The 15,934-nt window shown below is 54.7% G+C and overlaps 1 protein-coding gene and 1 long non-coding RNA gene across 9 annotated transcripts in view; one reads left to right on the top strand and one right to left on the bottom strand.

The window, feature by feature from the left end:
- Positions 1-9,988, top strand: part of LOC132493254 (uncharacterized) — a 74,346-nt gene extending 64,358 nt beyond the window's left edge. The window contains 3 exon segments of the mRNA XM_060103588.1: positions 6,046-6,102; positions 9,166-9,260; positions 9,263-9,988. Coding sequence (XP_059959571.1) covers positions 6,046-6,102; positions 9,166-9,260; positions 9,263-9,988 — 878 coding nt within the window.
- Positions 9,989-11,023: 1,035 nt separating this feature from the next.
- Positions 11,024-15,934, bottom strand: part of LOC132494376 (uncharacterized) — a 76,341-nt gene continuing 71,430 nt past the window's right edge. For 6 of the 8 annotated variants that reach the window (XR_009533053.1, XR_009533052.1, XR_009533055.1 and 3 more), the window contains one exon: positions 13,340-13,958. This is a non-coding gene — a long non-coding RNA (uncharacterized LOC132494376). Of the gene's footprint in view, positions 12,135-13,339; positions 14,233-15,934 lie in introns of those variants that run through there. The other 2 variants (XR_009533059.1, XR_009533057.1) reach the window with 2 other exon arrangements.

The following is a 15,934-nucleotide window of genomic DNA, read 5'->3' as shown; positions in this document are numbered from 1 at the left end:
GCCCTTCATTGGGGACAGTGTTAGGGCCTGAGTTAAGAGTGGCATCAGTGCCTTTGTTAGGAACAGTGTCAGGGCCTTAGTTAGGACTAGCATCAGAGCCTTTGTTAGGAATCGTTTGAGGTCCTGAGTTAGGAGTAGTGTCAGGGCCTTAGTTAGGGACAGTGTCAGTGCCTTAGTTAGGAACAGCATCAGAGCCTTTTTTAGGTATCGTGTCATGGCCTGAGTTATTAGTAATCTCAGGCCTTACTTAGGGACAGTGTCATTGCCTTGGTTAGGACTAGCATCAGAACCTTTGTTAGGGACAGTGTCAGGGTCTTACTTAGGACTGGGGTCAGGGCCTTCTGTTAGGTAGTGTCAGGGACTGAGTTAGCCATAGTGCTAGGTCCTTAGATAGGGACAGTATCAGGTCCTGACTTTGGACCAGCATCTAGGCCTTAGTTTGGGACAGTGTCAGGGCCTTGGTTAGGAGTAGCATCAGAGCCTTCTGTTAGGTACAGTGTCAGGGCCTGAGTTAGGAATAGTGTTAGGGCCTTTGTTAGGGACAGTATCAGGCCCTGACGTTGGACCAGCATCTAGGCCTTAGTTAGGGACAGTGTCATGGCCTTGGGGCTAAATTCAGGGCCTGATTTAGGCACAGCATCAGGGCTTCAGTCAGCATAAGAGGCTCGACTTTAGCTAAAGATAGAGTTAGGTTAATATCTAGGTGTAGTGTCAGGAAATGACCTGGGGATAGTGTCAATACCATAGTTACTGAGAGTACCAGGGGCCTTGTTTAGAACCAGTGTTAGGGCTTCAGGTAGGGACAGCATCAGAGCCTGACATAAGGAGAGAGACGGCCTGAGTGAGGCCTAGCATCAGGCCCTTAGCTAGGGACCCTCTCAGGGCATGACTTAGGAGCAGCATTAGGGCCTTTGTAGGATGAGCATTAGGGCCTTTGTTAAAGACATGATCAGGGCCTGAGTTAGGAGTAGGTTCAGGGCCTTAGGTAGGGAGAGTGTCAGGGCCTTAGTTAAGACTAGCATCAGAGCCTTTGTTAGGTATCGTGTCAGGGCCTGTGTTATGTGTAGTGTCAGGGTCTTTGTTAGGGACAGTGTCTGACCTGAGTTAGGAGTAGTGTGAAGGCTTTAGTTAGGGCCAGTGTCAGGGCCTGAGTTAGGTGTAGTGTCAGGGCCTTAGTTAGGGACAGTGTCAGGGCCTTAGTTAGGACTAGCGTCAGAGCCTGAGTTAGGAGTAGTGTCAGGGCCTTAGGACTAGCGTCAGGGCCTTCTGTTACGTACAGTGTCAGAACCTGAGTCAGGAATAGTGTTAGGGCCTTAGTTAGGAACAGTATCAAGCCCTGACCTAGGAAGCATCTAGGCCTTAATTAAGGACAGTGTCACGGACTTGGGACTAAATTCAGGGCCTGAGTTAGGTGCAGCATCAGGGCTTTAGTTATCATCAGAGGGAGGACATTAGCTAGTGACAGGGTCAGGTTAACATCTAGGGATCGTGTCACGATGTTAGTTACTGAGAGTACCAGGGCCATTTTTAGAACCAATGTCAGGGCTTCAGGTAGGGACAGCGTGAGAGCCTGACTTAGGGAGAGTGACAGGGCCTGAGTGAGGCCTAGCGTCAGGCCCTTAGCTGGCGACACTGTCAGGTCATGACTTCAGAGCAGCATCAGGGCCTTTGTAGGATCAGTATTAGGGTCTTAGTTAAAGACATGTTCAGGTCCTGAGTTAGGAGTAGGTTCAGGGCCTTAGTTACGGAGAGTGTCAGGGCCTTTGTTAGGCGTAGCATCAGAGCCTTTGTTAGGTATCGTGTCAGGGCCTGAGTTAGGACTAGTCAGGGCCTTAGTTAGGGACAGCATTAGGGCTTCAGGTAGGATCAGAGGCAGGACATTAGCTATGGATCGAGTCAGGTTAAGGGCTAGGGATAATGTCAGTAAATGAGCAAGGGATAGTTTGAGGGCTTTAGTTACTCAGAGCATCAGGGCCTTATTTAGAAGCAGCGTCAGGGCCTTATCGAGGGACAGTGTCCGGGAAAGGCTTAGTCGCACCACAAGTGCCTCTGTGGGATCAGCATCAGGGTGTTGGTTAAAGATAGTATCGGGGTGTCTGTTACGGACAGCCTCGGGGCCTCACTTAGGGACAGCGTCAAGGTTCACTTAGGGAGAGTTTCAGGACTTCAGTAAGAGATGGGTCAGGATATAAGCTTAGGATTGTGTCAGGATATAGGTATTGACAGCAGCAAGTCTTTATATAGGGACAGTGTCAGGGCCTGAGATAGGAGTAGCATCGGTGCTTTTGTTAGGTTAGGGTTAGGGTTATGGATAGAGGTTTTGGGTTAGAGGTTTAGGGTTAGGGTTAGGTGTTAGGGTTAGGGTTAGCATTAGTGTTAGTTATGGGTAGGGTTAGGGTTAGGGTTGGCGTAGGGTTAGGTTTAGGGTTAGGGATTAAGGTTTAGGGTTTAGGGGTAGGTTAGCTTTAGCAAACGGGTAAGGTTTATGGTACAGGTGAGGGTTAGTGTTAGGGTTAGGGTAGCATTAAGGTTAGGTTTAGGGTTAGGGTAAGGTTTGGGGTTAGGGTTACGGGTTAGGGTTAAGGTTAGGGTTAGGGTTAGTGTTAGTGTTGGGGTAGGTTTAGGGTTAGGGGTTAGGGTCAGGGTCAGGTTCAGGGTTAGGGTTAGGTTAGGGTTAGGGTTAGGGTTAGGTTATCGGTTAGGGTATGGGGAAGGTTATGGTTTAGTGGTAGCGTACGGGTTAGGGTTAGGGTATGGGTCAGGGAATGGTATGCCTTAGTTTTAGGATTCGGTTATGGGTTAGGGTTAGGGTATGGGTTAGGGTACAGGTTAGGGTACGGGTTAGGATTAGGGTACAGTTTAAGGTGTGGAGCAAGGGTGTCCTGAAGGGAGTGGCTTGGGCTCAGGAGGCGGTGGAGTCTGTGTTTCGTGGGAGAGTCTTGCACACCTGTGACATTTCGTTCTCGGTGTCAGCACGGCAGAGCGGATCCACCATCTGCCCATTTCTCTGTTCCTTCATCGCTCACTCATTCCCTTGCTCATTCATTCATTCATTCTCTCGATCCGTGACTTGAGCAGTTACTAAGGGTGTACTGTCTTCAGCAAAACACTGGCCGCAGAGGGCCCGAGAGATCTGGCCATCAGTAAGACTAAGGCCTGCTCAGCGTGTCACTCACGGTGAGCCCGGGAGTGAACTGTGCACCAGGGCAGGGTCTCCAGGGGGACGAGAAGACCATGCAACTGGGGTGCTGCCGCTTCCCGCCTCCTCTCCCTCAGGCTCCCTGGCCTGCCCGCGTCCCTGTGGCACAGCTCTGTGTTTGGTCACCCTTTGTGTGGTAGAGGCCTGGAGGAGATGGTCAGTGTCCTCATGGGAGGATCCTGCTGCCCACAGTGCACCTTGGACTCTGAATCCAAGTTCAGCAAGGGGAATACTCTGGAACTTTCTGACCCTCCAGGCCCCAAAAGCCTGGGAGCTTGGCTGGGCTCCCATACCCACTTCTTATGCAGTCTCCCTGGATCCCCCATCGCACCACAGTGAGGATCCAGAAGGTGCTTTGTGAGGCCCTTTCCAGTCTGGGCAGCACCAGGGCCCTGGGGCTCTTTCCAGGCCCAGAGCATCTCTGAGTGTGTTCCAGTGTAGTGAAAAATTGACAGTCTTCACACAGTGTAGAACAAGCCTGGCTGTTATTGATGGTTTGTGTTGTGTGTGATTTTTTATGGTCTTGGAGAGTCCTATCATTTTTTTTTATGCATCAGCACATTTTCCCACAGCACGTGCTTGAGTCCACAGGCTCAGGGGGTATTCCTGGGTTCTCTGGTCAGGAAGGCCCAGTCAGACTGGAGGGGAGACTGACCACACCCAAGGCCTGGTCCTTGTCAGGCAGAGGGCAGGAGATAGTCCAGTTGAGGTAGGATTGAGGCTCATTCCAGGAGGGTCATCCTGACTGTGGTCTAAAGAGATGCTGCTGCTTCTGGGAATATTTTTTTCTAGAGGAGAAAAACACAGATGTTGTATAGAGCATGCCTTGGACTAACAGGCAAAGGCAAGTCCATGCAGGCCTGCAAGAGGGGGATCATGTCTCCCAGATCTTCATGGACTGTAGACCCAGCACCTCCGCAATCAGCCCCAGGTGGAGCAGCATTAAGACATAGAAGAAGTGGACTTGGGTCAGACTGCAGCTTTGTGATTGTGCACAGAGACGGTTGACTGTTTCCCAACTCCGGTGTTCTAGAACTGGGGCCTCTGGAGGGCATAGGCATTCAGGAATACGGTGAAGTGCTTATGGAAGAGTAGATAGCAAAATGTAAGCCTCAGCCCAGAGCAAGATACCATGCAAGATAACACAAGACCTCCTGTCAGGAAGTAGCACCGACATGACCTGCAACTGACACTCAGACTTGCTTCTCCCACGAGCGGCTGGGGCAGCGGAAGGCTCGGCTGAGGCAGCTGAGCAGGCTGGGTCTGTACCCCATGACTGGGCAGGGCAGAGCGTGCTTGAGCCTCCAACGAGCCTCTGTGACAGATGCAGGGCCGTGACCATCTTTATTTCCCAGGGACCATCTGCTGTCTCCTCGTTCTTGGGGAGGCTGAAACAAAAACAAACTTTGTGAAATTTCCTGAGCTTTTGTGTGTATGTGTGTGTATTACGTGAGTGTGCACAAGCATGTGCATGTGTGTGCTGTCTGTGCACAGGTCTGTGTACATCCGAGTGCATGTGAGTGTGTTTATATGCAGGCAGGCACATGTGTGTATGCACGTGTTTTTGCATGTGCAGCACGTGTGATTGTGTGCCTGTGTGTGACTGCAGTCCGTCTTTCCATGTGTGTGTGTACATGTGTGTGAATGCCGGTATGCTTGGGCATGTATGTGCACATGTGTGTGTACACATGCGTGCTGTGGGGGGATGAGAAAGGCATGGGGTTGTTGCTTTCTGGTGCCGCCTTCCCCCACCCTCCCTTTTGCTGTTGCCTCAGCACTTTGTGGTGAAGTGTAGAGACTCAAAAGGAGGACCACTACCCGCTACCATCAGTGATCTGCCTGCTCATCCTCATGGTCATCCATCTGTCCAGTAAACATCCCTGAGCCTGTGCCATGTGCTGGGGCCTGGGGTCCACAGTGAAGCAGGAGCATGCTCTCAGCTCTGCTCAGCCCAGCCGGGCGCAGGGCAGAGAAGCTGCAGGCTAGGTGTGTCTGCGGAGGGAGAGGTTACCTCTGGCTGGTGGGTCAGCGGAGGTGGCAGCTGAGCTGAACTGAAGGAGCGGGATGGACGGAGCTCGCTCTAGAGGAGGGTGGGGGCAGGGGGCAGGGGAAGGGGCTGGGTGCCTGGCTCGCGGGGAGTACGCATCGCAGAGGGGCTGCAAGGGTGGCCAGACGGCTAGCTTTGACTTCATTTTATAGACAGAACAGTTTTGGAACCAGAGTGACAGGATTAGGCCCACATTTTTCCTCTGATGGCGGCTGAGGGGTTTGATGGTAGAAGAGAGAAGCTGGGCCGAGGAACAGGGGTGACGGTAGGGGCTGTGCCTCTGCCAGGCTTCCAGCCTCTTTGTGGTGGTCCCTTGGGTCCACAAGGTTAGCACGCACCTTGTGTGAGGCCGGAATGGGGCTTCCTCTTCATTCCCTCTTTCCCAGAAGTAAACGCAACACAGTTTGGAGTTGGTGAGACTGAGGGGGCCATCTTTCAGGAAAGGCAAGCATCAGCGTTGGCTGGGGTGCCCACCCGGGGACAAGGGGGACCCTTAGCCAGACCCGCACACCCTGGGGAAGGACACGGTGTGCTCAGAGAGGCAGGAATAGTCAGGAAAGCCAGGTGTGCAGAGAAGGCTTGGCCAAGGGGGCCCTGGGGGCTCAGACACTCAGGAAGTGAGGGGAGGGGCGGCCAGACAGCCGTGAACTAGACCCAGGGGTCGACGGACCAACGGTCATGTTGTGTGCAGGGTGGACACACAGGGCCAGAGGCTCTTCTGTAGGGAACGTCTCCTGGCTGCAGTGGGCTCTGGAAATTGTCTGCGGGTTGCCACGCCTTCTGGGGCTCTCCGGCCCAGGCCCCAGCCGAGAGCTGCCTGTCCAGCCTACCCTGGCTCCCCCTTCAGACTGCGCAAGCCTGGGCGGGCGGGACGGGCTCCCCGTGCCTCGGTTGCCATGACCTGTAACGTTTCCTTTCCAGTTGCCAGATTCATTGTAAGTATATATGTAGTTTCTTGCGTTGCCTTGCGCCACCCGTTGGCTTAGGGAAGAACTGCCCTGGTAGGTTGGTCTGCAAGGTGTGCTACTTCAGAGCCTCCATCTGACATAATCTTCCCTGTCCGAAATGCAAACAGCACACACTCCCTGCCTGGTTTGGGAATGATGACACCTCACCTCTCACCTCTTCTGCCGTCTCCTGCCCGCACTCCAACCTCAAGGACACTTTGGTTCCCCATCTGACTCCCGACCCCTCCAGCTGGCTGGGGACAAGCAGCCTCATGAGACAGTGTGCACAAAGGTTTCTGGCCGGGCTGTGAGGATGGGGACCAGGTCCCACCTGTGCCAATGAAGCAGGCGTCTCACCTGGATTTGTCTCCGGGCTCTTGAAGGTGGACTGAAGGTCAGAGAGTCCAGAGGCCAAGGGCCCCAGAGGAGGGGGGTGTGGGCACAGGTAGACCAGGAGCAGCTGCCCCTCTGGTCAGGAGAGTCCAACAACCCAGGGCTTTCTGGTTCCTGGGGGGAGGAGAGGGCAGAGGCAGTGGAGGCCCAAAGACAGGTCCTGCTTCACCTCTGGATGGAGCCACTCAGCTGAGCCCAGGTTTTGAGGAATTACAGTTAAAGGATGCAGGCTAGAGGGTCAGGGTTAGAGGGTCAGGTTAGATGGTCTGAGTCATGGTCAGGGTAAGGGTTAGGAGTTTACAGGTCAAGGTCGAGTATCTAGGGGCTAGGGGTTAGGAGCATTAGGGTGTAGGATTAGAGATGAGGAGGTTAGGGTAAGGGAGTGAATAGTAGAGATTTGGGCGTTAGGGTTAGTGAGTTAGTGTTAAGCACAACTGGCCCACGGCCCCCCTAACCCCACCCTTCTGAGTCCTGTAGGGTGGACAGGACTTGCCCGGGGTCACTCACGAGTGGGGGTTCACCTGGACCGCTGGTTATCTACCCCCGTCCTGGAACCTAATGGCAGAAGAATGAAATGTCTTCTCTGGTCACTGACTGTTTCAAATCCACCTCAACCTCAGTCAACGGCTGTTAGGGCCTCAGAAGCCCACAGGGTTTCCTCCTACCATCTGAACTGGAAAGAGTAGTGCTGGCCCCACTTGGCCTGGGCAGCCCGGGTCCAGCAGAGGCCTGACTGAGCTCACTCCATGGTCATGTTATGAATTTATACAGAACTTGGTGCAGCGACCTACCAGCCCCCAGGTGCTGCCTCCTGAGGGCTGTGGGGCCCTCCTGAGACTGCAGGCATCCTTTGTCCCATCTGAGTGGGCATCAATAGACATCAAGTCTCAGGACAGCCCTTGACCTCTGACCATCCAGGCAGTCATCTGTGGTCCTCCAGCTCAGGCCAGTTTGGTCCCTGTCAAGCCCCTGTGGCCAATTACTGAGCTGACCTTGCTGCTGGCAATTGAACCGCTACCTGGGCAGCACAGACAGCCCTTTGGGATGTTTCAGTTACTAACATCCTTGTTGAGAAAAGGGCCTCCCCCTCACAGGCCCATAGCCTGCCAAGCGAGGTAATAACCGTCTAAACATTTGAGTGTGTCCCTGACACAACAACCATACAGCAGACCATGGCCTTGCAATCCTTTGGGCTTCCAGGTGTAACAAACTTTTGATATTCATACTGATTAAGAGTCAAAGATACGGGAGCAACTGGGCCACCCAGTGGACAGTTTCACACTGAGGCTGCATGGTCTTGGAGAGCCACGTGCACCCATGTGGTCTCTGAAAGCTGCCAATGATGGATTCCATGATACGGTGTAATCCTTGAGCCTCCCACTGCTTCACTGAGCAAGAATTTCCTAACCACCATAGCATTTAGTCTCTGCTCTTGTAAAGGAGGGAGGAGACTGGATAAATGAGCAGTATTGTTCTTGGGGGATGGGTGAGTCATGTGGCCAGGGGGCAGGTGTGACTCCTGGGCTCCCACCACCAGAGACATCAAGGAGGGCTGTGCCTTTTGCAAGAGGAAGAGGTTCTTGCTGTTGTGGACGGACAGCAAGAGCACTGGATGGGTGGCTGCAGCCCCTGACCCTAAATCAGCCCCTTCCTTCCTTGGCCTTCAGATCCCACAGCTGTGCAGTGGGCCATCAGTGATGTGGAATCTGCCGCTTTCCCCTATCCAGCGTCTGTTCTCATGCCAAAGTCCAGAGCCTCAGCTTTCCTTTGGGAACTTCTTACCTGTTTCCAGTCCAAACAGTTCCAGAGGGCTGATGCTACGTTCCACCCACCTTGAAGATGGGCATATGATCCACATTTAGCCAATCCCATGTTCCATCCTATGGGTGCTCTGATGGGTTCAAGGACGATGCTATGACCCAAAACCAGGCCAATGACGTTTATTCTTTTTTAATTTTTGGCCATGCTGTGCACGCGAGATTTTAGTTCCCCGACCAAGGATCGAACCTGTGCCCCCTACATTGGGAGCGCAGAGTCTTAACCACTGGGCCACCAGGAAAGTCCCTTCCCCTCACTTTCAAAACTGCTATGGATTTAAAGCACACAAGATGGTTGTGATATAAGTGGCCTTTTCAGTATGACTTCTTTGACTTAGAATGTTTTCAATGTTTATCCATGTTGTAACATGGATTATCAGTGCTTCATTCATTTTTTTTATTGTGGTTAAAAATACATAACATGGGGATGGGGGGCAAGTGGAGGGAACGGCCCAGATGCACAGCATTCACGGACCCTCTGGACTGGAAGGACTCGTGAGAGCCGGAGCCCAGAAATCCGGGGATGGATAACACGCAGCGTCCCCTCCAATTCCCGTGAGCACCCCTTGCTCCATCCTGCGCCCAAATACCTCAGCTAGGCCCTCTCCCCACTCTTGACACTCCAGACTCAGCCGGGACAGACCTCCGCTGCCGCTGCTCCCCACCCTGCAGGAGAAGCTCAGAGGTCCTGTCCCCCTTTCCTCTGAGGGACTCTTTTTGGTGACCACAAAAGGATTTGGTCGCTCAGGACAAAGCTGGTAGAGGAGAGCGGGATGGCTGTGCCCGGCGCGCCACGCTTCCTCCTGACCTTCGACTTGGACGAGACTATCGTGGACGAAAACAGCGACGACTCCGTCGTGTGCGTGCCGCAGCGGGCCAACGGCTGCCTGAGAGCCTGCGTGCCACCTAGCGCGAGGGCTACTACAACGAGTGCATGCAGCACGTCTTCCAGTACCTGGGCGAGCAGGGCGTGCGGCCGCGGGACTTGCACGCCATCTACGAGGCCATCCCCCTGTCGCCCGGCACGGGCGAGCTGCTGCAGTTTGTGGCCAAGCAGGGCGCCTGCTTTGAGGTTATTCTCACCTTAGACGCCAACACCTTTGGCGTGGAGAGTGCGCTGCGCGCCGCCGGCCACCATGGCCTGTTCCGCCATATCTTCAGCAACCCGTCGGGGTCCGACCCTTGGGGGCTGCTGGCGCTGCGGCCCTTCCACGCGCACAGCTGCGCTCGCTGCCCCGCCAACATGTGCCAGCACAAGGTGCTCAGCGACTATCTGCGCGAGCAGGCCCACGACGGCGTGCCCTTCGAGCGCCTTTTCTACGTGAGTGACGGCGCCAACGACTTCTGCCCCACGGGGCTGCTGGCAGGCGGCGACATGGCCTTCCCGCGCCGCCACTACCCCATGCACCGCCTTATGCAGGAGGCGCAGAAGGCCGAGCCCAGCTCCTTCCGCGCCAGGGTGGTGCCCTGGGAAACCTCCACCGAAGTGCGCCTACACCTGCATCAGGTGCTGAGGACGTGGCCTGCAGGGGCCACCCGGGCGGGGAGGGGGTGGGGCGGTGGGGGTCGGGAAAGAGAAAGCTAGTTTTATTACTCCCTTTCCCTTTCGTTTTGGTATATCCCTCCAGGATTTCCCGGAATCCCAGGTTGGTCCATCTGGGGACTGGAGGAGGGAGTTGGGAGCTGTCCCCATCTGTGCAGTTAACCGAGGTCAGCTGCCTCCCCGAGTTCCACTGCAAGCGAATTCTGGAGTCTGGCCGCAGCAGCGTGGCACGCATATCTGAGCAGGCGGCAGTGTTTCCACAAACCTTGTCCTCTCAGTTGGGAGGACGGGGTTCCCTGTCAGGGTAGAGAAGGAACATGTCCCGCCGCGTTGCGGTTAACTGTTGCCTTGGGCTGCGTGGCCTCCCTCCTCCAGTCTTCTGTCCAGAGGACCCAGGCCCTGAAATGTACCCCCCCGACCTCCCCCGCACCGGACTCCCCGTGGGGAGAGGTGGCGCTCCTTGCTGATGGTCCCAGGCCTAGATCGTGCTTTACCTACTGTGACTGTACACTACACTCCTTGCCTCACCCCCGCCCCGCCCACCCTGTTAGCATCCCCACAGGATAAAAAGCTAGAGGGAACGGTCACCTCCTGTTGGTGGAAAGAGGTAGCACACTGTCCTGGGGCTCGGGTCTGGCCAGCCAGGGACCTCAGAGAGCCCGAAGATGTCTCCTTGCACCCCAGCCTCGTCTATGCAGCAAGAAAGCAGGGACTTAACCAAAGTCGCCCCACTGACTGGGCCCTTTTGAGCCCCCCTCCTCCCGTATGGAACAGAAAGCCATGATGCTGTAAAGCAGAGCCAGTGGAAACCCAGGGCCCACCTCCCTCTTCTGGAGTTTCAGAGCTGTGAAGGAGGTGAAGGGGCGGAGGTGAGCGAGGTGTCTCACGCTGCCGTCTGGGGGTTGAGGGCGAGGTGAGCTCTGCTCTCAGAGAGCCCCACCTAAGTGAGGGAGCTGGTCCCCACTCTTGGAGGAGTGCCCAGCTGGGGGAACCAAGACTGAATACATAACAAAGCAGGCAACAAGCAGAAGAGCAGGGTGCGGCCCACCTTCGCAGAGGGGCACAGGGGTCTAGTGTGGAGGGCTCAGTGAGCACCGAGGAGATGGGAGATACTGCTGCTTAGGGCAGGCAGAGGAGGTTCAATGAGCGGGAGCCTTACAGGTGGGTTGCTTTTCAGTCCCTCGGCCTGCTAGCCCTGCAGGGCAATCATCAGGAGGTCATCAGAATTTTATTCAAAGTTGGCACTTGCAGCTGGAGACCCTGTCTTGCATGGCGTAAGGGTCCCCTGTGGGTAAGGTCACCAAACTCCTTGGCTTCCAGTTTTTTCCTGTCTCCAGCAGGCCTCTGGGTACCTCCTCTGTCGTTACCAGGACGCCTTCCCACTGCAGTGGGGGGAAGGAACAGACACAGCTCACAGCCCAGGAGGCGTGCCGGTCTGGTCCAGTCTTGACTGGAGCAGGCTTTGGTGTGGGACTCAAGACCCTCACTCAAGGCGGTGCTTGAGTCAGCATCCCAGAGATCCCAGGCTGTCAGCAGCTGGGCTGCACATAGTTCCCGGGGAAGAATCCAGACCCCTCTGAGCCAATGCCCTCACACCAGCCATTGGAGTAGCGGCGGGTGATGCAGATAATGGTGCCCTCAGAGAAGGAAAGTTCGTTGTCCTTCTGGCGGGTGTATGGGTACAGTGTCATTACTGCAGGGCGGGAGGAGAGGGGTGCCATGAGATGTGCCTCCTGCCCCGCCATAGGGATGCTTCTGCCCACATACTGGACTCCAGGGGGCAATGTAGGGAGTGGGGCAGGAGATTCCTTCTTCAAAGCCCCAGGACTCCTCCCAGCTGAGCTAATATTCAGTATCAGGCCAGCTGCTTCCCTCCTCTGTGGGGGTGCGGTGGGGTGGAATAAAAGGCTCCACAAGGGTGACAAAGGCCATCCCCTCCACTCCAAGAAACTTCAGTGTTTGAGAGCAGGGCCCCAGGATCTACCCATGTTTTGTAATCTGCTTTCAGCCCCCATTCATCCTGGTCTTCCCACAATGTCTCTGGCAGGTGCTGGAGGTATTGCTCAGTAGGTGCTCAGTAAATACAGCAACATTGAACAGTGTAGACTTGGCCGAGTGAGTCTTGGGCAAGTCACTTAGTTTAACCTCTCAGGCTCAGCTTCGTCTGTTAAATGGGAGTGTGAAGATCCTAGGAGGTTAATTAAAAGTGAGAAAATGGATGAGAAGCTTTGACTCTAGGGTCTGGTATAAAGTAGGGGCTAAATTATGTTAACCCCCCCCCCCCACATAACATAACATTTACCATTTAAATCATTTTGAGCATACAGTTCTATGGCATTAACTACATTCACGTTGTTGTACAAATAGTCTCAGCATCCACCTCCAGAACTTATTCATTTTCCCTATGGAAAATTGTGTATCAGTTTCTCTAAGTTTTTGCCAACATTTGTTATTTTTAGCTTTCTTGATTGTAGGCCTTCTAGTGTGTGGAGGGGTCGGTGTTGTGGTGTTAACTTGCATTTCATCACGACTAATGACGATTAACATCTCTTCATGTGCTTGCTGACCATTTGTATGTCTTATCTGGAGAAGGGTCTTTTGAAGTCCTTTTTCCATTTAAAACATTGGGTTGTTTGCCGAATCCCGCCAAGCGCTCCTCCTGGCGGCGTTGGTGTCGGTGAGTCCAGCCTGGAGCGGTCTCCGCGCCGCAGGGGCCCGCGCCCCGGGGCATCGCTAGCTGCCTCTCAGGAGAGGAGACTCCCGCCCCCCGGCGCCCGTGCCTGGAGCACCGAGATCGTGCTGCGCCGCGCGGACGCGGCGCCGGCGGGGGCGGGTCTTGCTCGGCATTGGCTGCGGGTCACCTGAGCGCAGCGGCGTTCTGCGCGCCTCTCCCGGAAGAGAGTGTCCTGAAAGTGGGCGTTCCGGCCAGAGCGCACCTGGCGCGGGGCGTCCTCGGGGCTCCTCGCCGTCGGCACCACGCGAGCTGGCGGGGGTCTAGGGAGCCAGCGCCCAGCGGCTGGGAATGACCCGTCCCGGGGGTCCCTGGCACCCCAGCGGCATCCGAGCGCGGAGTGGAGGGCTGCGGACCGCAGGTAAGGGGACAGGGGTTGGTGGGGGTGGGTGAAGGAACGAGGAATTACACCAGAGCTGTTTGGTACAGGGGCAGAAACAGAAAACTCAGACGTAGCACTGCAGAGGCCATGGGAGTTAAGTTGTAAATGCTGCTGGCTTTCAGTAGCCTGCAGCCATTCTCTTCTGTAGCTGATGGGATACAAAGCTCTACTGGGTTGTTCTTTGCACGGGATAGTCTTGTTTTGCAGAAATTCAGCTCATAGCCATACTTGATGTGTAAGTGTAAGGTCGGATCTTAACAAACGGCATCGCGAAACGGAGGAAAGCTTCAAGTGAGCTTTATTAGGGGGCGTTCCCGGGCGAGGTTCACTCGTCCGAGAGAAGGGGGCCAGAGAAGTCGCCCCCGGGCGAGGGCTGGGCAAGATTTTATAGGGGAAGAAGGGAAAGGGGTGTGGTGCATCTGGGAGGGCGCAGGGAATTCCTTATCTGGTGGTCTCTTCGGGTGTCGTGGCACTATCTGGTGCCTGTTCCATCAGTCTTGGGACCGCTAGTCTCATCCCTCGAAAGGCGGGAAGGTTGGGCCGGGTGGAAAGCCCCCAGGTCAGTTCCTGGAACTGGGTGGTCCGGAATGTCTCCAGGTCAGTTTCTGGAATTGGGTGGTCCGGAGAGTTTCGGTCTGATGCAACCTGTGAATCTGATTGCGTTCCCCTGCCTCGGGCCAGTTGGCCTTACATCCCGACATCTTTGGTGTAATGGGGTGGCGTTCCGATCTCTGGCTACTTCATGCTGAATGGGGGCATCGAAAGGGGAGTCGGGCGACCAGAGGTCCGAGGCTTAGGGGAGACCAGTGGGGGTTTCTGTAGGAAGCAAGGTGTAAGGACCGAGGAACATTTGGTTTGTGGCCACCCGAGAGACTTCCTCCATGCGCTGGCGAAGGAACCTAAGAAAACGGGGCAAACATGAGCAAGATACAGATGAGAATTAAGGGGCCTCAGATTAGTGTTAGCCAGGTATAGAGGGTGGATCGCCACCAATCGGGAATTGGGGAGGCGGACTGTTGGTGTTTGCGTTGGAGTAGTTCTCTTAAGCGATGGAGGGCGTTTACAGCAGCATTCCTCCTGTAGGAAGAGGCAGGTACCTCCTTTGGCGGCCGTCAGGAGATCCACGACTCGTCAATTCTGGAGAGCGACTCGGGCTATGGAGGTGATTTGGCACTGGAGAGAGGAGATGGAGGCGGCGGAGCCTTCAATGGCTAGCTGGAGTTTATGTTCTAAGTCGCGGGATGTTGAAACACTATGTGTTATAGCTCCCCCCCGCCCCCCCCGAGGCCTGCAGCGACCAGGGAGGAGGCGAGAGAGATGCCTGCGACCAGAGGAAGAAAGATAGCTCTTTTTTGTCGGGTAAGGGGCGGCGTGATTAGCGAGGAAAATTCGGCTTGGCTCTACAGTATGAGTTGTGGGACGAGAGTAACAGGGATACATGGGAAGGGGGAGGAAGAATTGATCTCTTTTGTGAGGGAATCATTGCACCACAAAAACATGCCTGGTGGTGCTTCAATTGATGTGTTTACCGTGAGGGATGGGTTGCAAAGAAACCCATTATCAGGTAGATTTGGGCGGCTGCCGTAACAGATAGATTTTTTTGAATCAAGGAATATGGGGACTTTTAACGGGGAAAAAGGTGGGTTTGGGGATGTGTAGGAAGTAGAATTGAAGGGCTGGTCGAGTGGGACAGCAGCCAAGGGTGGATGGCCAAGCGAGGCACATAGAAAGCAGTCGGAGATGTTACCTATTCCTGTGTGGTTGAGTATCTGTAGTGTTTGTTTGGTCAGTTCGGCTGCTGCTGCTAGGGCCCGAAGGCATGGTTGTCATCCCTGAATGGTTGGGTCTAGCTGTTTGGAGAGGTAAGCCACGGGGCGGTAGGAAGGCCCTACAGGCTGGGCAAGGAGTCTAGTGGCTATTGAGGCCCGTTCATCCACAAAAAGGTGAAAAGGTCGGTTTGGGTTGGGCAGAGAAAGGGGAGGAGAAGATATCAGAGCGTTACGGAGGGTGAGAAAGGCCTGTTGAACGGCGGAAGGAGAGGTGAGGGGTCCTTGAGGGGTTTCCTTAGCGGCTAGATATAAGGGTTTAGCGAGGAGAGCAAAGTTAGGGATCCAGTGTCGGAAAAATCCTATAAGGCCCAAAAAGGAGAGAATTTGTTCCGCTGTTTCCGGAGGCTGGGGTTCACGGATAATCCGGGTGCGATCGGCTGTTAGACCTTTTGTGGTAGGGGTAAGGTGGAGCCCCAGGTAGGTTACAGAAGATACAGATAACTGAGCCTTGGCTGGGGAGACCCGATAACCGCGAGAGCCAAGGTAATTGAGGAGATCTGCAGTATGTAGCCTTGAGAGGCTGAGAGATGGGCTACAAAGGAGGAGGTCATGTACATATTGAAGGAGATTGCTGGGGGTAAGGGAGCAGGAAGTGAGGTCCCGTGCCAGCGCCTGACCGAAGAGGTGAGGACTCTTGTGGAAGCCCTGGGGAAGAACTGTCCAGGTGAGCTGAACGGAAGTATGAGTATCCGGATCCGTCTAGGTAAAGGCGAAGAGGAAATAGGAGTCGGGATGTAGGTGGATAGTGAAAAAGGCATCTTTGAGATCCAGAACCATAAAGTTGGGTTGTGGATGGGGGGATATGGGAGAGCAAGGTGTATGGGTTTGGTACTACTGGGTGGAGAGGAATTATGGCCTCATTGATTAGTCGGAGGTCCTGGACCAGGCGATAATCCACAGAGGCCTTGCGGACAGGCAGGATGGGGGTGTTGCAGGGAGAGTCAATGGGGATAAGGAGTCCCTGGCTTAGGAGTCTGGTGATAATAGGTCGTAGGCCCCTAAGGTGAGTCTCAGAGATGGGAAATTGGGGCCTTGATGGAAATTTG

This window comes from Mesoplodon densirostris, chromosome 7, assembly GCF_025265405.1.
Source record: "Mesoplodon densirostris isolate mMesDen1 chromosome 7, mMesDen1 primary haplotype, whole genome shotgun sequence".
Taxonomy (NCBI): domain Eukaryota; kingdom Metazoa; phylum Chordata; class Mammalia; order Artiodactyla; family Ziphiidae; genus Mesoplodon; species Mesoplodon densirostris.
Note: the sequence above shows the minus strand (reverse complement) of the source record. Positions and strands in the feature narration are given on the sequence as shown.